The 24,663-nt window shown below is 43.0% G+C and overlaps 1 protein-coding gene across 8 annotated transcripts in view; it reads right to left on the bottom strand.

The window, feature by feature from the left end:
• The window catches only part of HLCS (holocarboxylase synthetase), a 234,880-nt gene that overhangs the window by 82,732 nt on the left and 127,485 nt on the right, over positions 1-24,663 (bottom strand). The window contains exons 8-9 of one of the 8 annotated variants that reach the window (XM_045036630.1): positions 2,326-2,512; positions 1,001-1,698 (exon numbers count right to left, since the gene is read on the bottom strand). The exons of 6 other annotated variants lie outside the window; for them this stretch is intronic. In XM_045036630.1, the coding sequence (XP_044892565.1) occupies positions 1,693-1,698; positions 2,326-2,512 (193 nt within the window). In that variant the 3' untranslated portion in view covers positions 1,001-1,692. Of the gene's footprint in view, positions 1-994; positions 2,513-24,663 lie in introns of those variants that run through there. One more of the 8 variants, XM_045036629.1, reaches the window with a different exon arrangement.

Below are 24,663 nucleotides of genomic sequence, written 5' to 3'. Positions count from 1 at the left end.
CTGTATGACTGTCTTCCCAGGACTTGCGTCAGTGCTTTCATGGTGGGATCCCTGTACTCACTGTTTCCTGAACCTCATGCTTTCATCTTTCTTACTTTCCTTTTTTGTTTTGCCACAACACATCCTCAAGTAACTGCCTGAGAAAGGATATAAATTAAGCGAACTTTCTGAGCCTTTGCGCATCCCCAAATCTCTTTACCTGTGTTCAAATTCAAATGAGTATTTGGATGGGAACAAAACTCTAAACCCAAGACCTAGAGTGTACCATGCTAAGTGAAATAAGTCAAGACTGAAAAGGACAAATATCATATGATTTCACTCATTGTGGAATTTAATACACACACACAACAAATGAATAAACAAACAGAAAGCAGAATCATACCTATAAATACAGAGAACAAACTGATGGCTGCCAGAGGGGAGGAGGGAAGGAGTTAGGTAAAATGGGTGAACAGGAATGGGAGATACAGGCTTCCAGTTATGGGATGAATAAGTCATGGGAATAAAAGGCACAGCATAAGAATATAACCAATGGTATTGTAATAGCATTGTACGGGGACAGATAGATGGTAACTACATTTGTGGTGGACAGTATAATGTATAAACTTGTCCAATCACTACGTTGTCGGCTGAAACTAATAGAAAAAATTCTAGACTCAAAATTATTTTCCTTTGGAATATTAACACTACTAATTCTCATCCCTTTGTGGATATTTGTACTTATCCTTCTCTGGAAGTTTTTAGAATACTCCCTTTATCCTGGGTTCCCTGAAATTTCACACTGATATGTCCAGGTATGTCTTTTTAAAATCCACTCTGCTTGGGGCACCTGGGTGGCTCAGTTGGTGTCTGACTATTGGTTTCAGTTCAGGTCATGATCTCATGGCTTTATGGCTTCAAGCCCCGCTTTGGGCTCTATGCTGGCAGTGCAGAGTCGGCTTGGGATTCTCTCTCCACAGCCCCCCCCACCCCTCCCCAACTTGAGCTGTCTAGGTCTCTTAAAATAAATTTTAAAAAGTTTTTTTTTTTAAATAATAAAAACTACTCTGCTTGGCTTTTTGTAGGGTCTTTCAACATGAAGAGTCATGCCTTCCTGCATTATTTATCTAAAAAGTAGTTGGTTCGTTTCCGGGTTTTGGCACCAAAAAAACCAAAAAATAAATAAAAATAAAAATAAAATAAAAAGTACTCCCCACTTCTGACCTTTTTCTCTCTCTCTTTTATTTGGTTGCCAATGCTATCCAACAGAACTTTCTGAAATAGAAATTCTCTGTAAGTCTCCACTGTCCGATAATATAGCTGCTAATGACATACAGGTTATTGAGCAACTGAAATGAGGCTAAGGAACTAAGGAACTGAATTTTAAATTTGGTAGTTATTAATTTAAATTTAAATGGCCACAAGCAGTTAGTTTTAGTTTTTACCTAGAACATTTTCTGGACTATATCTTTACTCTGTCTGGCAACTGCCATACATTTCCAATATAGGAACTCTTTAATAGAATCTTATTCTTGTTTTAAGGATGAAATATTCTTAACTGCACATTCATACCCTAATGAGAGTTTTTTTTTTAATTCTATGCATTTTATTCAATTAGCTCTTTCATCAGTAGTCAGTTTTCCTGTTTATCTTGGTCTTTTTCATTTTAAGTTTTAACAACATGCTTGGTAATACCTGGCTTTCCATTAATCTTCAAACCTGTAGTAATAAAAAAGACTGATGGATGTTAGAAGTCAATTTTCCAAAGATACTTTCATATTTCTGCATAGTCCAGGCATTCATATCTAAGAGCACTGGCTAACATGATTGAATAGAAAACATTCCTTGTAAGCTGTAGATAGTATAATGCTCCAGAGGGATTTAAATAAATCTCCCTTGGAGCCATCTGTTTCCATTCCAGGGTAGTAAAAACTTATGGACCTTCCACTCTCTTCCTCCTTCTCCTCTTCCCTCCTCTTCTGAGAGAAGACTTGCTTATCTTCTAGAGTAAAGTCTCTGTCTCTCTCTCTTTCCCCATAGGGAAGGAGGGGTGGACATGTCAACTACCCTAATAGAGGTTCCAAGTCTCATAATTCTGGGGTTCATTTCCTGGGGCACAACCCAGCTGCACATGCAGGGTACTACGGACCTAACTGTATCCCCCACACCCACCCAAATTCATGTGTGGAAGTCCTGACCCCTAATATCTCAGAATGTGACTTTGTTTGACTATGGGGTCTTTATAGAGTTGACTCAGTTAAAAGAGGTCATTAAGGCGGGCCTTAATCAAATATGACTGGTGTCCACCCCCAATCCATAATAAAAAATTTAGGAACAGACACATACAGACAGAAAACACTGTGAAGACACAGGGAGAAGATGGCCACCAACAAGCCAAGGAGACAGGCCTCCCCTTGTGGTCCTTGGAAGGAACCAATCCAACTGACACCTTGATCTCAGTTCTTCCAGAACTGTAAGCAAATAAACTTCTGCTATTACACCACTTAATCTGTGGTTCTTTGTTAGAGCAAACCTAGAAAACAAACACAAGGTAACATCACCCTTTTACTGTGTCGTCCTATGGAGACTGGACACCAAGAAGCTCTGTATGACAAGGTCTGCCCTCGGATTCAGAAGTCTCATGTTTCTTGTCAAAATAGATCTATCTCTGGGATGCCTGGGTGGTTCAGTCAGTTAGGCACGGCTTTGGCTGAGGTTGTGATATCGCGGTCTGTGGGTTCAAGCCCCACGTTGGGCTGTGTGCTGACAGCTCAGAGCCTAGAGCCTGTTTTGGATTCTGTGTCTCCCTCTCTCTCTGCCCCTCCCCTGTGTGCTCTCTCTCTCTCTCAAATAAATAAACATTTAAAAATTTTAAAAAATAGTTCTATCTATGCGTGCACATGCACACACACGCTCAACAGCAGAGAGCTCTGTGTGATGTACAGGGCTAGTCAACAGACAAGCTTCACTTTACCAAAAATGGACACTGGGGACCCCTAAGCTCCAGGATCAGGAGGGCTTTACCCTCTGGTACCAATGTCACACTAACTGCCCATCAGAGAGTCATTCCACTTTTTTAAAAGTAAGAATGAGATGAGTATTTTGCTTGGGGTAAAACTACCTGCCATTCTGCGCTGGGGGCAGAGAAGAGAGGGTACTGGCATACAACGGGACCCTGTTGGCAGCCCTCTGCAGTAGACGCTCCCCAAGTTCAGAGCTCACGGGGGCTCTGCTGGGCAGGTCACCCCCTCCTCAGCTGCGGGTCTCCACGTGCACCCCAGGCTTCGTCGGCACCAGTTTTCTACCTGCTTTCCCTCCTCCAGAAATCGGTTTAAATCCCATCTGCTGATAACCACCTCTTACTTTCTTTGATGATGTAGGTGTTTTACTAGTCATTTCAGTGGGGATCCAGTAGGAGAGAAAATAAACGTGTGTGCAGATTGCTGTCTTGAACTGGAAGTGCCAATAGTTTTACTTAAATATCGTTTCCCGACATTAAATCAAATCATGGGCCCCACAGTCTTAACTACAATTAACCTTCTCAAACAGCCAAATGGACATGTGACATGTCATACAAAACAATTTTTTCAAGCGATATTGAAAATTTTCAAAACAAAAAACAGGAGAGACAGAAATCTTTGATATGGAAATAAGGTTCTTCCGCCAAAAGAGTTATTTTGTCTGGAAACTGAAAATTATTATATATATATTAGCATTTATGGAGTTTTTTTGGAGTTAGGTGTTTTTTATAGGTAGAAGGAAATAATTTTAAATTAAAAAAAAAAAAAAAAAAAAACACAGTTTCTTATATCCTTGGTTCCAGAACTGGGTTCTGAGTCAGTGCCTCTCAGGAAGTTCACTAGTAATGCTCCGCAATGACTTGCCTTCATCCACGAGCATCAAGATAATTCAGTAGCTATAAGACAAGCAGCCTGAGATACAGAACACAGTTAAGCTCTACAGCTCGGATTTTCAGCCTTTCTACCACCATGGTGGAAGGAGGGGGGGAAAAAAACTCTTAATTCCCCCAAGGGATGTGTTCTTGCACATGAATTGACATTCAGGCCCAGTTAGACACCAAAGGCTTGGTCCTTTGAAGCCAAGCAAGAAAGTCCCAGCCACCATTTATGTGTCAGCACCTCTCACATATGCCCTGCCTACTGCTTGGTAAGTGGCCTTCTGGCTTTTATGTGATCAGAACCTAATGAAAGGACAAAAAGGTCAGAGAAATGCCTCAAGAGGACGAAGGGGATGGAAGGAAAGGAACACAAGGATTTATCCTACCGTCTACTTGACTGGGAACCCCAACGGGCAGAATTTCATACTAGAAAATCTCCATGAAGGAGCTAACGCAGATCACACAAGTAGGAAGCTTTTCTCCTTTAACATGTGACCCAGTTAACACCTGAAGAGAGTTGGTTCGAAACGAAACAATAAAGTTAGTGGCGCCAGAGCTCCTGACCTCACTTGCGGCCTAGACAAGGCTTCCTGTGGCCATAGGTAGGGAGACTGGCATACGCCAGGCACGGCTGAGCACTTTACAGCCACCGCTCATTTAATACATCATCTCTGCTCTACAGACAAGGAAAATGAGGCACAGAGAGGTTAAGTAACTTAACTGGTAAGCTAGTGAGTTAGTTAAGTCACACAGCCAGTAAGCGGCAGATCCTCAGACCTAATATTGACAGTCATTCCCTAACTCCTTGCTCATTATTTGCTTTAACCATTACCTTTAAATAGCTTTCTCCCATGAGGGCCCCGGGGTGGCTCAGTCAGTTAAATGTCCAACCCTTGATTTCGGCTCAGGTCACGATCCCACGGTTCACAAGTCTGAGCCTTGCATTGGGCTCTGCACTGACAGCATGGAGCCTGCTTGGGATTCTTTCTCTCTCTTTCTGCCCCTCCCCTACTTGTGCACACACTCTCTCTCTCTCTCAAAATAAATAAATAAACATGAAAAATTTTAATTATTAAATTGTTTTTTCTCACGTGAACAATGAATATTGTGCTAACTTGACTCAGCAAAATGCATCCTCAAAGGCAGGCAGGAGGAAAAAAAAAAAAAAAAACAAACCAAAACATGTTCCCTCAAGAAGCAGCCCTCACTGCAGCGTGAACCTTGTAAGAACTGTGAACAATTGCTACATCCACAGCCTCCTTGTTTAGCACTTGACTTTTGGTTTCACTGCTTGGATGATTAAGGGAAGTAGAGGAGTTTGCTTTTCATTTTCCAGTTTCTAGAAAGGCCAAAGAAGTGAACTTTCTCTCCTTGGAGGCCATCATAAGACACAGAGATAGCGCAGAACCCCCAAAAGTAGAACAGTTTAAACAATTTTTTTTCAAACAAACATAATAAAAACATTTGATTTGTATCTGATTCCACGTGATTTCAATATTATGAAATATGATATTCATATTCATGAATATGATAATATGCTATTCATAGTAAGGATAGGATATGGAAACACATCACCTAAAAGGAGAAGGAGGGGCAGGGGGAGGAGGGGGGAGGGGAAGAGAGAAGGGGAGGGGAGAAGGGGGGAGAAGGGGGGGAGAAGGGGGGGAGAAGGGGAGGAGAAGGGGAGGAGGAGGGGAAGGAGGAGGGGAAGGAGGAGGGGGAGGAGGAGAGGGGACAAGGGGGAGGGGGGAGGGGAAGAGAGAGAAGGGTAGGAGGGGAAGGAGGAGGGGAGGAACACGGGGGAGGGGGAGAGAGGGAGAAGGGGAGGGGGAAGGGGGAGAAGGGGAGGGGGCGAAGGGGAAGGAGGGCGGGGGAAGGAGAGGAAAGAACAGCATCCAAGCCAGAGAAGGATGAATCAGATAAAGGAAAAAGTTTCAAAGTAAGAAAGTGGTAGAGGACCCAATAGACTCCCACACCAGAATTATCACTAAAATAATTGCCCTTTGAAAGTGTTTCCAGCCATCAAAATTAGCTCAGAAACCATGGCCCTAAGGTTTGAGAGGGAAGGTCCTCCTTGACTTACTTGATTCGCTAGTGTTCAGCAGTTATCACCGGGCACATGGCGGCTCTTCATCAATACTTGATGGTCCAGGAGCCACCTAGCGCCTTCACACTGAGGTTACCTGATTCTGAAAGTGGAAGTGCATTTTCCTCTCTAGTTGTGAGCAGATGTGTGAAACTGAAAAAAGAGAGAGTAACTCAGCATGGGGGTCCCCAGATAAGAGCGTGGCTGAGCCAGGCTGAGGGCCAGAGAACATCCAGCGAACGACACACAGGAACACGCGAGACCGACTGCAGGAGCAGCCAAGGCCAACCGAGACCTATCGCGAGAAAGACGGACCATCGGTAACGTATCGCGAGAAAAAGCGGCGGTGACGTATCGCGAGAAAGACTGAGCACCAGTGACCTACGGTGCAACTACCACGTGCGGGACCCAGCGGAGGCAAGGCTGTGCGAGCAGGTCTACGTGCTGTAGGTGGCCTGGCACCTCGCGGCTGTACAAGGAGACTCCTCCAGTACGTACTTCTAAGGCAGGGTTGAGAAACAAGAACAAGTTGTTAAGAAACGAGCAGTCATCAGTCGGGAGTTGCACGGGATCGGGAACAGGCGGAGCGCTGCCTTGCCCGCTGGAAGACTTCTCAAGGAGAGGGCTGTCCTCCTCGATGCCCCGATTCAGGTTTCAGCCTCGTGTCTCCATTCCCAGTGTCCTGGACGTACGGAGCCCCGCTTGGCACCCAAGCGCTGGGGAGAAGCTGTTTTCCAGCAGAGCAGGGCAACTGCTTCCAAGATTGAAAACCAAGGGATTCCAAGGAGCCTGACTCAGATTATCAGTAAAGCAAATTACGGTTTTGTCTTTTGTAAATGTTGTGACAAAGACTTTAATTTCACATTATGTCAGGAGTTTTATGGAGCCAAGAAACTTTCCAGTACTGAACACTCCTGTATGAATCCCACAGAAATCAGGCGGCAAAAGCAGCAATCATAACTATCACCTTTGGGGTCAAAATTCTGATTAAAACCAACTGACAACTAAAGTGTATTTTATTAGCAGTAAGATTAAATGCAGAGCATATGTCAAAGCTGTAATATGAAGTCACAATTTCTCTAGATTACAGTTGGAAGCAGTAATTTTATAACTGCCCCTCCCTAGCCTGTAAATCCAAATATAGTTCAGACAGCTACTCTGGACTGCAGGGCGCTATCCCTGCTCAGTGCAAGAGCCAGGGAAGGTGCTCCTCTCTGCGGGGCCTCACTCCCCTCAGCGAGGCCATGCCAGGGCTCCTTGCTTGTTTATGGACCTGGGCGGGTCTCCCACTCCAGGGCTGAGATCAGGTGTCACAGGAGTACAGGGCTCCTGCACACCCTGGATCAGCTGTCCCCAGGCAGGCATGCTGCTTCAGTGGTCTCCTTAGCCACTATAGATGTCCTGTTCTGCAAGCAGTAATGAGTACCAGGACATTTTTAGACACAAAAATATCCGTTCAGGCATGTCAGAGCGATGCCCTCTTTCTGCGGCATTGTGTGGGCCTCTTTGTACTTCGGTCACAGCTACGAAGAGCTGATTGCCATTTTTTTAAATCCAACCAGGAGTCACCTGGCTTATATTCATCCTCTAGCTAGCCCTATCCACATCCAACTCCTCTTATTACTCCATACTGTCACATGCAGATATGCCCATGGCCTCTTCCCAATCCCTATGCCCAATGCCGCAGTCTGAATCTCAGCCTTATTACGGTTTGCTTTGATTGGTGAGATAGCCCCCCCAAAATTTCCCAAGTGGATCCACCACTGTTCCCAGCCACTATCACAAGGCTGTTCTGGAACAGCCCTGCTCCATAATCAGAAGGGCTGACAGCTCTCCACCGTCAACCCTTCTACCCAAGCGAGTTAATCTGCTTTTTCTACTGTAAAGCAGGAACCAAAACCATGCTCACCCTGAGGCTATGACAGGACCACTGTGAAGAAACCTTAAATGTTAAAAAAAAAAAAGGGGGGGGGCAGTAAGTGTCAAGGAATGTTCTTCTAAGTTTCTCATGTAAGCACTGTACCAAAGATGTCTGCTGAACAACGATCAACATATGCAAACTGGCCCTTGACGTTCTTAGTATTGGGATCTGATCTTACTGTTCAGAAAGGTATTTTATAAAGGTTTTGTGAAGACCTGAAGTGTAATGAAAACTGTCACTATGCTCTATGGGTTTTTATAATCTGGAGATCCTTTTACATAGAAACCTCTACTAATCAGGCAGCTCAAAATCTCCTTAAATACACACTCTGACAAGTTTTTAACATTTAAAAAGGCAACATCTTGGCTCCGTCCCTGCCAAAGGGAAGTCCAAATAGAATGAAAGTGGCTGAATCCCAGAGAAAACATTTTATTAATCAAGAGGGAATTAACATTTAATTTATCTAGTGGGTGCTATTACCACAGCTTCTTAATATCAAGCTCACAAAACTATCAGCAGGAATGGAATGATAATTTAAAAAAAACTATCTTCCCAGTAAGGCTAGTCCATAGAAGAACAAACATTACTAAGATCCACAGTGGTCAAACACGAAGAAATGAGTGGTAATTTTTACACATTGCAAGTGTTGGTTTTTCATAAAAGTATAATTTTAGAGAAATGTGCAAGTCAGCTGCAATCACGAACTTCGTATCAAGCTCAATAATGAAAGCCACTTTTGTCTTGGTGGGCTCAGTCCGGCCCAGCCCCTGCTAAAACCCTGATATGCTGTAGAGCTAATAACCAAGTTCTTACACTGGGGGTTGGGCTGGGAGGGTGGGGAACGGAACAAAATGTAAGTTGAAAACAAAATGAATATGTTTCCTGAAACAAAGCCAAAATCTGAATAATCCTTAGGTAATGACCATTTATGCAGTTGATAGTTTCCCAAGTTTTTCTTTCCCCACTTCTTAAGTAACATGGGAATCTGGGCCAATTTTTCAAGCCAGAGGATACTTAGGAACTATTTTTAGGTCATTTCATCCTACTTTTAGTGGACTAGTGTAAGCTAGGTGGCAGTTGGATCTCAAACAGCTAAAGAGGGCCTGCCTGAGCTTAACCCGCACCAGGGTGCAAGGCTCCATTCTCCCAGTGGTATTTCATCGCCCTTCCTGCCACCAGTTTCTTAGTAATGTCTTTCCATCTTCCGTGGGGTGAATGGTGGTACCCCCTTCCCTCCCTAATATATGCTTATGTCCTGATACCCAGACCCTATAAGCATTTCCTCATTTGGAAAAAAGGTCTTCGCAGACGTAATTAAAGATCTTGAGGTGAGGGTATCCTGAATCCTGAGATGGGCTCTAAATCCAATGACACACATCCTTACAAGAGACAGAAGAGGAAAAGACAGAGACACACAAAGGAGAAGCCCACATGAAGACCAAGGCAGAGACTGGGATGATGAATCTACAAGCCATAGAATTCCAGGAGCTCCCAGAAGAAGCTAGAAGATGCAAATAACAGATACTCCCCGAGAGCTTTCAGAGGGAGTGTGGCCCTGCCAACATCTTGATTTCAGACTTCTGCCCTCCAGAACTGTGAGAGAAGAATTTTCTGTTGTTTTAAGCCACCCAGTTATGGTAATTTGTTTCAGCAGCCCCAAGAAACTAATACATTCCAGATACACAGATAAACTATTCTCATTTCTGAGCAGCCAAGAAACATCACTTCACCAGTAACTGGAACCAACTTCTCATGTTTGCAGCAACCTAAGCATTTGGTCTCTAAAATTAAATGGGAATGAAATGAACACTGCTTCACAGAGTCAACCGCTGTGCAAATACCCATGATTGAAAAGACACAGGAGGTCAATGGACAGCATTAGCAGGTCACTTCATAAAAAACAATGACACATTTTCCAGTGTTGCTTTTTAGGAAATACGGGACTAAAAGGCAGAGAAGCTTGTTTCAGTCACACGGGGATGGCTATCTTGCAGAAAGGAGTCTGAAATTGTTGACCATCATCCTTTGATTCGCATGTTAGGAGGTAGGCGGGAAAGTGCCCAGCACTAAAATCCCTCTCACACACGTTGCAATTACTCATTATTTTGTGAGAATTTGCTTTTCTTTCTACAGCAGTCCCCGCCATATCCACAGTTTCGCTGTCCCTGGTTTCAGTTAGCCACGGTCCACCAGCGTCTGGAAGCAGGTGATCCCCCTTCTGACATATCATCAGGTCAGCAGGAACCTAACAGTAAGTCACAATGCCTGCGTCACTCATCTCACTTCATCTTGTAACATTATCATCCCCCATCAGCACAATAAGTGGAATACTGTGCAATAAGAGATTTTGACAAGAGAGACCACATTCACCTAACTTTCATTACACAGTATTGTTATAAGTGTTCTATTGTATTATTGTTGTTGTCAATCCCTTCCTGTGTCTAATTTATAAATTAAACTTTATGTATGTATGTATAGGAAAATCACAGTAGCTACAGTTGAGCCTTGAACAACATGGGCTTGAACTGCATGGGTCCACTTATGTGTGGATTTTTTACAGAGCAGCACTATAAATGTATTTTCTCTTCCTTCTAGTTTTTTATTCTTCCTTATAATTTTCTTAATAACACTTTCTTTTCTCTAGCTTACTTATTATAAGGATACTTATATATAATATAACACACAAAATATGTGTTGTTGACTATGCTATCGGTAAGGTGTCAGTCAACACCAGGTTATGAGTAGTTAAGTTTTGGAGGAGTCAAAAGTCATGCATGGATTTTTTTTTTGATGTTGTAGGGATCAGTGCCCCAATCTCTGCACTGCTTAAGGGTCAAGTATGTAAGGTTTGGTACTATCCATACACTGGAGGTCTTTGAACATCTCCCCGTGGATAAGGCAGGGGACACTGCTGTTTATACAGTGCACTTCAATTGCACTACAGTGCAATTCAATTAGGGGGTGCTTCTTGGAAGGAGGTAGAAGAGACAGGTACATGCCGAGGGAAGAAAGGACACTGGGAGAACACATGGCAAATGAGGAGATGTACACAAGAGAGAAGAACTTCAAAGCCAACACTCAAGATAAGGGCAAAGGAAATTAACAGGCTCATCACAGAAAAAAACCCAAGTGGCCAAAAACTTCATAGGAAGATGGCTCAACTCACTATTAACATCTTACATGCATGTTTTTGAAAATTTCACAGTGTTTTAAGATACAGGAAGACTCCTCAAACCTAAATATGGATCTGAAATAATGTTATTTGGGTGTTTTCCAACCCAACTGCATTAACACAAGTAAAGCTCAAGACAGCACAATACTGCCTATTACCTTAATGATAAAGGCTAAAACTACCATTTAGTTCCCGGGTGCCAAAACTACTGAATAACAAAAGTGGGTTATTTAGCTTATAAATGGTAGCCTTGTAATTTGTTAGCACAAGTGCTTTCCAACGGAGGAAGAAGAACCCTCAAAATATAAACAAACTCTAATATTTAGTAAGACCCATTACTCACAATAAAGGTTAAGGAAGGATCTTAAATAGCTCATAAACAGAAAAAGTATCTGTGGCTTGATTTAAGAAACATACAACACATTAGAGATTTACTTATCCTGGTAGAAATTTCACTGCTAATTTTTACATAATCACAGAACTGAGAAGGGCACATTGCCTAACGCTTAAATTTGGTTTAAGGCAAAAATTAGTAGTCCTAAATATAAAAATCACCTATCTCTAGGAAAAGGGCGTTGTTTTTAATTCCATCTACCTTTACTATTGAAGCAGTTTTGCTTCCACAGCTATGGATAGAACTCTAAAACCACTCTCCATAGGAAAATATTCAAGTATCTAAAAAGAAAATTATTATTGATTAAAACTGATAAATTATTTCATTTGAAGTATTTTTAAATTGCTTATAGTGAAATTATGATATGCAAAGATGCAAAGATTTCTCCCATATTTTAAAATACCATTCACCACAGTAAAGATACATGGAGATTATAAAATAATGTTCCTAAAGGATGAGAAAGAAATATATATCATAAATAATATTGCTTTTAGATTAAGTTTGTAATCTTTAAAAAAAATCCATTAAGATTTTCATTTTTCTTAGAAGGATGGGGAAGTGATATGAAGCTAAGCATACTTTAGGGAGGGTGAAATTTACAGTATATGAATCATATCTCAATTAAAAAATGAGAAAAGCTGGAACCAGAAAAGACCCCGAATAGCCAAAGCAATCTTGAAAAGGAAAACCAAAGCAGCAGGCATCACAATCCCAGACTTCAAGCTATTCTACAAAAGCTGTAATCATCAAGACAGTATGGTACTGGCACAAAAACAGACACTTAGATCAATGGAACAGAATAGAGAGCCCAGAAATGGAACCACAAATGTATGGCCAACTGATCTTTGACAGAGCAGGAAAGAATATTCAATGGAATAGAGACAGTCTCTTCAGCAAGTGGTGCTGGGAAAACTGGACAGCAACATGCAGAAAAATGAACCTGGACCACTTTCTTACACCACACACAAAAATAAACTCAGAATGGATGAAAGACCTCAATGTAAGACAGGAAGCCATCAGAATCCTCGAGGAGAAAGCAGACAAAAAACCTCTTTGATCTTTCCCGCAGCAACTTCTTACTCAACACATCTCCGGAGGCAAGGGAAACAAAAGCAAAAATGAACTACTGGGACCTCATCAAAATAAAAAGCTTCTGCACAGCAAAGGAAGCAATCAGCAAAACTAAATGGCAACCGACAGAATGGGAGAAGATATTTGCAAATGACATATTAGATAAAGGGTTAGTATCCAAAATCTATGAAGAACTTATCAAACTCAACACCTAAAAAACAAATAATCCAGTAAAGAAATGGGCAAAAGACATGAACAGACACTTCTCCAAGGAAGACATCCAGATGGCCAACTGACACATGAAAAAATGCTCAACATCACTCATCATCAGGGAAATACAGATCAAAACCACAATGAGATGCCACCTGACACCTGTCAGAATGGCTAACATGAACAACTCAGGCAAAAACAGATGTTGGCGAGGATGTGGAGAAAGAAGATCTCCTTTGCATTGTTGGTGGCAATGCAAGCTGGTGCAGCCACTCTGGAAAACAGTATGGAGGTTCCTCAAAAAACTAAAAATAGAACTACCCTATGCCCCAGCAATTGCACTACTAGGCATTTATCCAAGGGATACAGGTGTGCTGTTTCGAAAGGACACATGCACCCCTATGTTTATAGCAGCACTATCGACAATAGCCCAAGTATGGGAAGAGCCCAAATGTCCATCGATGGATGAATGGATAAAGAAGATGTGATATATATATATATATATATATATACACACACACACACAGTGGAGTATTACTTGGCAATCAAAAAGAATGAAATCTTGCCATTTGCAACTATGTGGATGGAACTGGAGGGTATTATGCTTAGTGAAATTAGTCAGTCAGAGAAAGACAAATATATGACTTCACTCATATGAGGACTTTAGGGGACAAAACAGGTGAACATAGGGAAGGGAAACAAAAATAATGTAAAGACAGGGAGGGGGACAAAACAGAAGAGACTCATAAATATGAGGAACAGACAGGGTTGCTGGAGGGGTTGTGGGAGAGGGGATGGGCTAAATGGGGAAGGGGCATTAAGGAATCTACTCCTGAAATCATTGTTTCACTATATGCTAACTAAGTTGGATGTAAATCTTAAAAAATAAAAAATAAAATTAAAAAAAAAGTTGTTTAATGTAAAAAAAGAAAATGAGAAAAGCTTAGGCACATAAACACATACACAAAATGCTCAGAGGATACTTCTTTTCCATCTAAGTGCTATAAATTAAAGGTGTTTCTTAATTTGCCAAAAATATTTAAACTCAGCTGGCTTATACTTAAGTAATTGTTCCATCTGCAAACAAAATCAACAACAAAACAAGCCACTGTCCGAATATTAGGAACAACTTACAGTGTGTATGAAGATCTACAGTTCACAAAACATGACAATAAATAGCCCTGGGCCATCGGCACATTGTTCACGATCACCACTGTAACAGTAAAACGCTATGTACGTTTGAGGCCTGAATAAAGAATAACAATAATGGCCTCCCCGTGTTATCCAGAAGTCCCATAATGCAGCCTCCTTGGAAGGCAAGAGGATGTCCTCAGCCCCTGAGTATAGGAAAGGCGAGGGCTGCCCAATATGGTAGCTAAGAGCACCTGAGCCAAGGGCGTAGGCTGGGATTTGGGTCTGTCCTCAGTCACATATGAGCTTGGACAAACTAGATCATCTTTGTTGCAAGTCTTCTGATCTTGGAAATGGGCATAATACAATTTACAACTCTTGTGATCTAATGCATGTGGAAGTACGAGGCACGAAGCCCGGCTCACAGCAATTACAAATGCTAGCTGTGTCCGTGGTTGACGTGGCTCTGCTCCACAGCCACAAGTTAGGCCAGTCATCCTAGAAATCCTTTTGTGGATAACATAGGGTCATCAAGTAAGAATGCCAGTGCTGACCTTGACAGTCTAATGACCCTGTGCTCTCATACACGGCTGGATGGAAAACTGTTTTGCAGGCTGAGTAGAAAACACTCAGGCTGACGAGTGCCTACCTTACAGCCCCACAGTTCTGCTCCTGGGTATATATTCTCTGCAGACATGGTTACATATGTTCACCAAAGGAACCAGATTGTTCCTAACAGCACTACTGGTAATAGCCCCAAACCATAAACCACCTGAAAGCCCACCAATACTAGAACGTGTAAACAACTGTGGAATATTCACCCACACCCAGTGGAGTACAGAATAGCAGTGACAATGAACCAAGTAAGCACATGTACTGACAGGAAAGAGTCCGTGCTATATGCTTCCATTCCTATCACGTGCAAAACTAAGACAGTGGTAGTGTAGTGCCTCTCAGAGGGGACAATGACCAGAAGGGACCATGACAGGTGCCTCTGGGATGCTAGGCCTTTCTATTTCTTTATCTAGTTACACAATGAGTTCAGTATGCAAAAACTCAAATGCTGCACCCTTAGGATAGGTGTATTTTTCTGTATGCATTTTATACTTTCAAAAAAAATTTTTTAACATCTGCCTCCACTGCTGATAAAAAGTCTGTGCCCGCTCAGTGCCATGTACCAAGGGCAGCCCATACCACCCTACTACTCCCAGCCCTGAATGCCACTGCCCTACCTCAGGGTAACCACCTGTGGAGAGGGCACAGGTGCCAGATGCAATGCATTCTCCTGCCCATGATCTCTTTCTTTTTTTATTTTTCATTTTAGAGAGAGAGCATGCGAGAGAGGGAGGGGGCAGAGGGAGAGAGGGAGAAAATATTAATCGGACTCCATGCTCTGCATGGAGCTCAACGCAGGGCTCGTTCCCATGACCCTAGGATCATGACCTGAGCTGAATTCAGGAGTCAGACGCTTGACCGATTGAGCCACCAAGGTGCCCCTGAAAATACAATTGTAAAGAAATGAATCCTTAAAAGATTAATTTATTTGTAAGCAACTGAAACGAATGCTAGCAATTTATAGAAATTTCTAATTATTAGGCATACATCATACCATACCATATCAACCTTAGCAAAATTTATAAAACATACGCACAGTTCGTTTAAAATGCAAAGCATGTGAAAAAATGAAGTCCTCTGAAGTTCTGTACAGTTAGTTCTAAAACATCAAAATGACTATTTCTTCAGACCATTATGCTGAGAAATAAGTTCTTTTTAAAGTAAACACATCCTCAAGAATACTTCTGTCAATAATGCTCCCTCCCACAGGTGGAACAAAGGGAATTCTTTAGGGCAGTGGAACTCCTCTGTGTGAAACTGTGTGAACTCCTCTGTGTGAAACTGTAGTGATGGATCCATGTCATTATCTGTCCAAACCCCCAGAATGTACAACACAAAGAGGGAACTGTAATGTAAATGATACTTACAATTAATAACAATGTATCAATGTAGGTCCCTCAATTGTAACAAATGTACCACAGTAATGCAAGATGTTAGTAACAGGAAATTAGAGGCAGAGAGAGAGAGAAGGGAGGGAATACCTATTAATCTTTCTATAAACCTAAAACTGCTCTCAAAAATGAAGCCTATTAATTAAAAATAAAATAAATGCTCCACTCCAGCTTTTAAGATTTCCACATTTTTACCTTGCTGGTTTTTCAGGAAATCCCTCATTTAGAGCACAAAAGGAAAAAAACAAAAAAGGCTTCACACATCTTCAAGCATTTACAATTGTACCCACAAACATCTTTCACCCATTGTTAATGACTTCACAAACACCATTTAAAAAATTCATTATATAGAATGACTATCTTGGGGGTGTGTGTGTGTGTGTGTGTGTGTGTGTGTGCGCGCGCGCGCGCGTGCGCGCGCACACTGGGCTGGCATACTGTTCTCCTGTGCAAGAAAATATAATGCAAAACGTATTCAAATAAAAGCAAGAATAAGGGTCGACTTTAATACCCGAGGGAGAAATCCGATCGATTGGGTCCATAAGAAAAGATGTATGCATTAGGTGCTCCCTAATTACGACTGCTTTGGTGGGCAGCAGCCTTGGTGAAACAGATGTTGCAGACCTATTAAAGAAGGGGTTTCAAACATCTGCTTACAATTTTAAGGCAATTGTAAATACAGCAGAGAAGGTCAATTGGGCCAATTAAGGCCAACGTGCAAATCCACCACTGCAAGTTTCTTTTCAAGCTTAGGTAACTTGATTTTTTATGCTTCTATTTTCTTCAACCACAAAATTTTTTTTAAAGCACAGGAAATGGGTTTAATAACAACTTCTGTCTGTTTTGATTGGAGACAAATAGCAACAAATGGAAACAAAAATAGCAACAAACTTTCTGTTCCAGACATTAACTGCACACCTTTTTCTCCACCATGATGCCTGGATGATAATTCCACTTTGCTTCCCCTTTCCTTCCACCCTCACAGCTGCTGCTCAGTGCCTGGGGTCGGGGGAGGGGGGGGTCTGCCGTTACAAGTTCCCAGGGAGGTGAGGAATAAGCAAAATGAACATGGGCAGGCGTCACTTCCAGAAAAGTCAGTACTGTGACATGCAACTTAGCACTCTTAGATGTGCTGACCTTGCAAGGGGGAGCATTTGCTATTTCTACCGTAGGCATCCTCTCCAGCCTTAGAGGGAAAATCATCAAGTTTATGACCAGCGAAACGGTGGCAAATGTTATTCTCCCTAATCTAAGTATGCAAAAACTAAAACTGCCCTACAGTATGACAAGTTCACACACATCAGAGGTACTACTGGGAGTACGCTTCTAGGAAATTCTAGGCCAGTGCTCCAAACACTCAAGACTCCTGTGTTCAATAGCTGCCCCCAGGGTGGGGCAGGTCAGCAAAGGGGAGGGGTGTCTACCTCAAACTCTACTACGTAATTTTTCTTAAAGCTGAAAGGTTAACAGTTTGATTTTTAGGATCACTAGGTAGGTATAAATGTCCAAGTACCCCAGGCATCAAAATAGCTTGCTTTGACAGGGATAAGAAAGAAGCCTGACCCACCTTCTTTCCCATGAGCTCAGAGTGATTGCCACTGGGCATGGTTGCCCCCCCCCCATTTTTTTTGGTGACCCAGACCACTGAATTATTCTCTTTACAGAGAAAGAAAAAAAGCAAGGTTAGACAAACCTAAATGCTGCACATTCAAGCTAAGTGACCTCAAAGTTTGTTTCCTCACCTACAAAATGGGAGTACTGCCACCTTCTAGAACATTACAGGTTGATACACAGTAGGCACTCAATAAGTGTTCGTTTCTCAAGGCTGTACACAGGAAGCATTCAATATATGTTGGTTTCTGTCCTCCTTCTGAGACCTTCAGGACCTATACCAAGCACTTGTATGTGGCCTGAACCCGCATTCCCAACCAGGGAAACGGTTCTCTTGAGTTTCTATGTGCTTCTTTGGGGGAAAGTCTATTCCATTTTTTCTGTTGTCCATGTTATGATTATTATATGCTTTGTTTTTGATGTAACGAAAAAGAGACTGGATTATGCAAACATGAAGTAAGTTCTAAAAAAAAGAATCCTTCAGTTAGTCGGATGGGAAGAAACAGCATTAAGAACAACAACAACAACAAATGCTGAAGGAAAGTCAGTATAACATGGAGAAACCGAAGTTGAGAAAGAACTTTCTCTTTTTAAGTTCCCTTTCTACTTTTCAACCTTGAGGCTCGGCAGGCTCAGGTCTGAGCAAGAATAAAGAGCCGTGCTTGTCTAAACAACAGCTAAATCTGAAAGCAAACAGCTCAACTCCATGCGTTTCTTCAGCAACATTCCTGTCAATAAACCCCGTCTTTGCTCAGTTGGTCCGACAATGCCAGACTTAGAGCTGTCCGCTCATCCTCTGTCCAGCATGCCAAGGGATTTTCACAAGGCCATTCCAAGAACAGCTCTTGCAACTTCTGTAGCCTTTTCAAAAACACAAAAATCGACTTAATGTGGCTCACTGTTTCGGCCATCCAGCTTAAACTAATTTTAAAATCACCCCCCCCCTCCCCTTTTAAAATAGTGATGGTCAGAACACCACCACTGCCACAACATAAAATGATTGTATTTTTCCCTTTTCCAACAAATGACCACAGTCTTGTAAGCGAAAAGCTTTGGGCTGGAACCTCAGGGGTGGGCAAAACTACCTGGGGTTCAGAATATACCAATGGCACCAGATGCTGCCATTCTTTTTAACACTGAAATGAAAGCCTGGAGGGCAAAATTGCCTTTAAAAAAAAAAAAAAATCAAGTGCAGTACAGGACCCGGTGTAAAAAGTGATGGATTGGATAAAAAAGAGCTGGTAGTCACAGCACAATAAATCACGATCATCTGAGTTCCAGTAAAGATGCACGTCTATGAATCATTTAAAAGGAATTTCATAGTGCCAACAGCATCAGCACAGAAAGTTCTAGTAGTCAGCATTAAGAGCAGACATAAATACTAGCATCTTATTTACTATCCAAATAATTGGTCTCAGTTCGCTAGAACTGCAAATAGACTAAGTAACTGATATCCAAGTTACCTCCATACAAATTCTCAAAAGTCATTTTTATTCAAAATATCTCATATGGTAAAATTGCAAAAACCAAAGTAATATTTGGGTCAAAACTCCAAAGAGCCAGGATATCACTGAGCTAGAAGGACAAGACCAGCACCTTCCTAATATTTTATGTTACAAGAACACTGGCTCTCTATTTCCGTCGACAGGATTTACTGTGTCCCCTTCCTGTTTTATAGCAGCAATACATAGTCACAGAAGAAATTTTAGAAACTTCAGAAGAATCACAGAGAAGGTGGGGATGTCTCCCATAATTCCATCACTCCCCCCAAAATTGCCTTTAGTACACTCCAGTCAACTATTCTCTTCTTTAGATACATGCACAAACCTTTTTATTTCTTTCCTTTTTTAAGTAAGTTGGGTCATACTATGCCTATTGGTTTTTTATCTGATTTTATACTTTTTACCTGTTGTACAACAGTTACATCGATAGGAAATTTAACCTCCTGTTCCTAAGCATGAGGCTGTCTCTGTGTTTGTGTTTACTAAAGACAGAAGCAATGAAATGTGTCCACGTCTCTCATAGATGGGAACACATTCTTGGGTTAAATTCAACAAACCGAATTGTCATGTCAAAATACATGCACATTTTAAGACGTGTGTTACACCAGGCACACCGGAAAGGCTGTGTTAACTCTGCACCAACACGGTGTGAAATACCCATATTCCTACACCTTTGCCCAAATACCTTTTACTCTTCACACTTTAACATGCAAAAGGTTTTCCGTTTTTATTGATAATGATATTCAGATGCTTTTCCGAACTTTCACCAGTCACCCGATTGCGTCCATTGGGAACTGACTGCTTACTTCTTCTACCCCTTTCTCAATTGTGCAACTTTTTTTGTGTTCTGAAAACATTAACCCTCTGATTACTTTCTGTGTTCCAAATATGTTTTCTCCATCGATCACCCATTGCATAGTGTTACTTGACATACAGAAATTTACTACTATAGAGAAACCTACCAACCTTTCCTTTTATCATTTTTCCTTGGATTTTTTAAGCTTCAAAAGAGCTCTCCTATCCCAAGAGCAAATAAACAATCTGTTTTACATATTGAACTAATATCGGGAGGGCACTGATTTTGATTGCAATGACTCAGAGGGCAAAGCAGAGTTAAGGAAAGAAAGAAGAAATCCCAGAGGAGCGAGAAAGAGGTGAGAAGGCTTCTAAAAATAACATTTGGCAGACATCGACTAAATGCAAGTCTAATTTGCTTCTTAGTTAATGAAGGAGAAAATGGAGATGGTGAAGGAATAAAAGGCCCATTCTAGAATGGTAATAATAAAATCCCCTCTGAAGACAATAACAACATTCTTGTTATACACGGAAATCTAACCCTAAAATAATACAGAATATATTGATATAACAGCACTGTGAATAAATTCCATTTAAGCTATGTTATTTTAACAATGACCCAGAAAATGTTGAACTAAAGTAGTTTGTTACATGCCCAGTTTGGGGAGGATAAAACCCACTTAGAAAACCACAGGTTCTCAGTAATGTACCTGGAAAAGGCCTCTTTGTCTGCAATCAGTTAATCAATAATTGTGTGCCGGTGCGCTCCCTCGTTATTGTTTATAAAGAGACTATACACAAATCTATGTGCAGATACATATAAATTTCACCATTTCAGAAGGTAAAAGATCTATGAAACTTCATCATTTTATCCAGCTGTTCAACATAATCATAATCTCATCAGAGTCCAACAGAAAACAAGGACTTTGGCAGCTTTCGGCCAAGTCCCTGCACCTCCTTCCTGTGGGCGGAGGAGGTTCTGGGAGAGTCAGGGAGGGAGGAGGCCACAGAGACCAGAGACCCTCTGGTCCAGACTCTCTTTGGCTAGAGAGCCCACACAGCCTAGACCCCAGTGGGGAGACATGGGCAGGAGTGCCTAGCATCCTCCGGCCCCACCAGAGATGCTGTCACTGTGGCTCTCTCAGCCTCAGCCTCCGAACTTCCCCTTCCTTTTGTGAGCTACCCAAGGTCCAGCCTCCAACCCATTCCTTTTCTGGTCGTGAGACACAAGTCAATTTCTGTTGTCTGCAATCACCAACCCCAGCTTGTACAAACTCTGAAAGTCGTTTCTGACACGAATTAAAACCTACTTTGATGCAAAACATCCTCAGCCCTGAAGTATGCATACTCTATTAAAAAGCCACTTTGGTGGGGTGCCTGGGTGGCGCAGTCGGTTAAGCGTCCGACTTCAGCCAGGTCACGATCTCGCGGTCCGCGAGTTCGAGCCCCGCGTCGGGCTCTGGGCTGATGGCTCAGAGCCTGGAGCCTGTTTCCGATTCTGTGTCTCCCTCTCTCTCTGCCCCTCCCCCGTTCATGCTCTGTCTCTCTCTGTCCCAAAAATAAATAAAAAACGTTGAAAAAAAAATTTAAAAAAAAAAAAAAAGCCACCTTGGGTAGGGGTGCCTGGGTGGCTCAGTTGGTTAAGCATCTGATTCTTGATTTTGGCTCTGGTCATGATCTCTTGGTTCATGAGTTTGAGCCCCGCATCAGGCTCTGCCGCTGACAGTGCAGAGCCTGCTTGGGATTCTCTCTCTCCCTCTTTCTCTGCCCTTAACCCACTCGCTCTGTCTCTCTCTCAAAAATAAATAAATAAAATAAATAAAAAATAAATAAAATAAATAAAATAAATAAAAATAAATAAAAAAAATTAAAAAAAAAAAAGGCTACCTTAGGGGCACCTGGCTGGCTCAATCGGAAGAGCAGGCAACTCTTGATCAATCTCAGGGTCCTGAGTTTGAGCCTCACGTCGGGTACGGGGACTACTTAAATAAACAAACTTTAAAAAATAAAATAAATAAACAGCTACCTTGCTTCAGCTCTTTTTTTCCCCCCTGTACATCTTACAGGGTTTTATACTCGATTTTGTTCCTTTTGCTGTCTTTTCTTCATGCTCCACCCCCTCCCTAAAACAGGTCTGGTAGGAGAGGGGAGCAGAGAGAGCAGAGACAGAGGGAAACGGGAAGTCAGTCACTTTCCATTCCTTTTCATCGAATATCGCTATGGCTGCAGCAGCTTCTTGTAGCTATCACTGTTAGAGACTTTACCTCTTCCTTTTCTATAAATATACTAGAGTGTGCCAGATGTGGATTTGCACCTTGATACATATGCATTCCCTCTGCATGCAATGAAGGGCTTGGAATGGAGAGTGGGCAGAGGGCACATGTGGCGGTAACCTCAGGGCAGCTCACCAACCGGGCCTCAGCACCCCTGCGTAGGGTCTGCTCTGTAGAACAGGTGTGTGCCCAGGCCTGCTGGACTTCCTCCCTGGCTGGGGAGTTGGGGAAAGCAGGAGAGACCGCACTCCCACCCTGCACCTTGGAGCTCCCGTCCCTCCCCCAGGCTCGCAGGGACGTCCCGGCTCTTGGAGGCCCGCCCTGAGTCAGCACAGAGACCGAGCCCAGCCTCAGGAAGGCGCCACCACATGCTACACAGGAGACTGGACCCTGCACACGCCTTGTCAGTGCGCTGAGCCCCATGGAAGGGCAAAGGGAAGGGGGAGGCACCATGGGGGTGGGGGGAAAGGAACTGCACTGTGGCCACCCCTGGAGATTCTGGGACTGGGAGACAGCAGGGTGGCATCGGCCAACAAGTACTAAAGTCCTGGTTGAAGTCTTGCATTTTCTGTGTCCCTTCACCCCCTCCCCCCGACTCCAATGAGGAGCTGCCTATCCTGGGGCCGATTCCCCAAGTGGGCCAGGATGCAGGGGGAGGGGGAGAAGGTGACTACCTGGGACACCCCACCCTGAATATTTGGGCGTTGGCAGCTCCAAAGCCCCCGAAGGCAGGCTGGGGGGAAGGGGCAGTCTTGTGGCCACGGAGTGACAGGGTGGGCCAGGAACCATTCAGTCCTAAACCGGCTGTATTTTCTCCCAGCAGAAGCTTTTTTGTACATCCTCACCCCTACCCTCCTCCAAACACAAGGCTATGGAGTAAAGAAAAATGTTCAACAATTAAGAGCTTTCTCCTTTTCAGAAACACATATTTGAAAATTGTAAATTACAAAAAGTAGAACCAAATTTATCACATGACTGGCTATTTATTCCTAAGCAAATTTTAAAGCATTTTTAAATTTTTTTTTTTTAGTTTACTTGTTTATTTTGAGAGAGAGAGAGAGAGAGAGAGAGAGAGAGAGAGAGAGAGAGAGAACCCCAGACAGGCTCCACACTGTCAGTGAAGAGCCCGATATGGGGCTCACACTCATGAGCCACGAGTTCATGACCTGAGCCGAAATCAAGAGTGGGACGCTTAGCCGACTGAGCCACCCAGGCGCCCCTGAAGTGATTTCTAAGCTAACACTCTAGCTCCAGTGCTACCCCACGAACCTCACTGTTGTTCCTACTGTGAAGATGCTTCTGAGGAGCTCTTCTTTTTCCTTAGCATTCTGTTAGGACCATCTGGAAGAAATCCCTGCCCGGTCTCACCTCTGAGAATTCTATTTTCATCTGACCGTCTCTTTATTTTAATCTGTGACATGTCCAACAGACCAGACTTTGCCCTTTACATTACCTGTTAGCAAATTTAAAGAAAAAAAAAGGTGTAACTCTGATAAGATAGGTAGGATGATCCTATAGGTTCCCTCCGGGTTCCCAAGACAACAGGCCACATGGGACTGGGGGCTCATCCCTCCTCTCGGCTTCCCGTGAGACCAGAGGCCTCCTCTCCTGGCAGAAAGGGCCACCCCTGCCTCTTGTGGACCCTAAGCCTCCATGTGCAAGGTGGCTCCAGTGCATGGCTGTCACCTAGGATCTACTGCTTGCTGCCACCTGCTGTCCCAGTGACAAGGGGGCTCTTACTTGTCCCGTATGAAGTGAGAGCAGGAGGGGAACAGAGTCCTTCCCCAGAATGTACACCCACTTCATTCCAGCACGTGCCGGTACACCACTCCCCTGGGGACCAGAAGGATCTCGGATCTGATCCTTGGCTGGCAAATCTCCCTCTACAACCTGTGTCTTCTTTCTTTTTTTTATTCTTATTTTTTCCAAATGTTTATTTATTTTGAAAGAGAGAGAGCGTGAGGGAGGGAGGGGGGGCGGAGAGAGAGGAAAGAGAGAATCCCAAGCAAGCTCTGAGCTGCCAGTGGAGCTCACACTCATGAATTGTGAGATCATGACCCGAGCCGAAATCGAGAGTTAGACGCTTACGATTAACCAACCGAGCCACCCAGCTGCCCCTCTTTTTTTTTTTTAATGTTTGTTTTTGAGAGAGAAAGAGAGAGAGAGAGAAGTGGGGGAGGGGCAGAGAGGGAGGGGAACAACGGAGGAACCAAAGTAGGCTCCAAGCTGACAGCACAGAGCCCAATGATGCAAGGCTCGAACTCACGAACTGCGAGATCGTGATCTGAGCCGAAGTCAGATGTTTAACCAACTGAGCCACCCAGGTGCCCCCACAACCTGTTTCTTAAGCCATACCCTGTGGCCTTGAGACCCCATCCACATCCCAGTGCACAGAGACCAGTCTGCCTGACAAGAACCTTGGGTACAGAGAGCCACGTCTTTATTTTGTGCTCCTTTTATGCATTCCTACTCTTGCTGTAGGTGTTTCCCCAACCACCGTATGTCTCTACCATTGCTTCTCCTTTCCGCCTCCCAATTTTAATTAGGATCTGATAGATTTTAGCATCCTTATAAATTGCCTTAAATAATTTCCAGGAAAGAGCGGGGTAGGAAA

This window comes from Felis catus, chromosome C2 (genome assembly GCF_018350175.1).
Source record: "Felis catus isolate Fca126 chromosome C2, F.catus_Fca126_mat1.0, whole genome shotgun sequence".
NCBI classification, from domain to species: domain Eukaryota; kingdom Metazoa; phylum Chordata; class Mammalia; order Carnivora; family Felidae; genus Felis; species Felis catus.
This window is presented reverse-complemented; position numbering and strand designations above follow the sequence as displayed.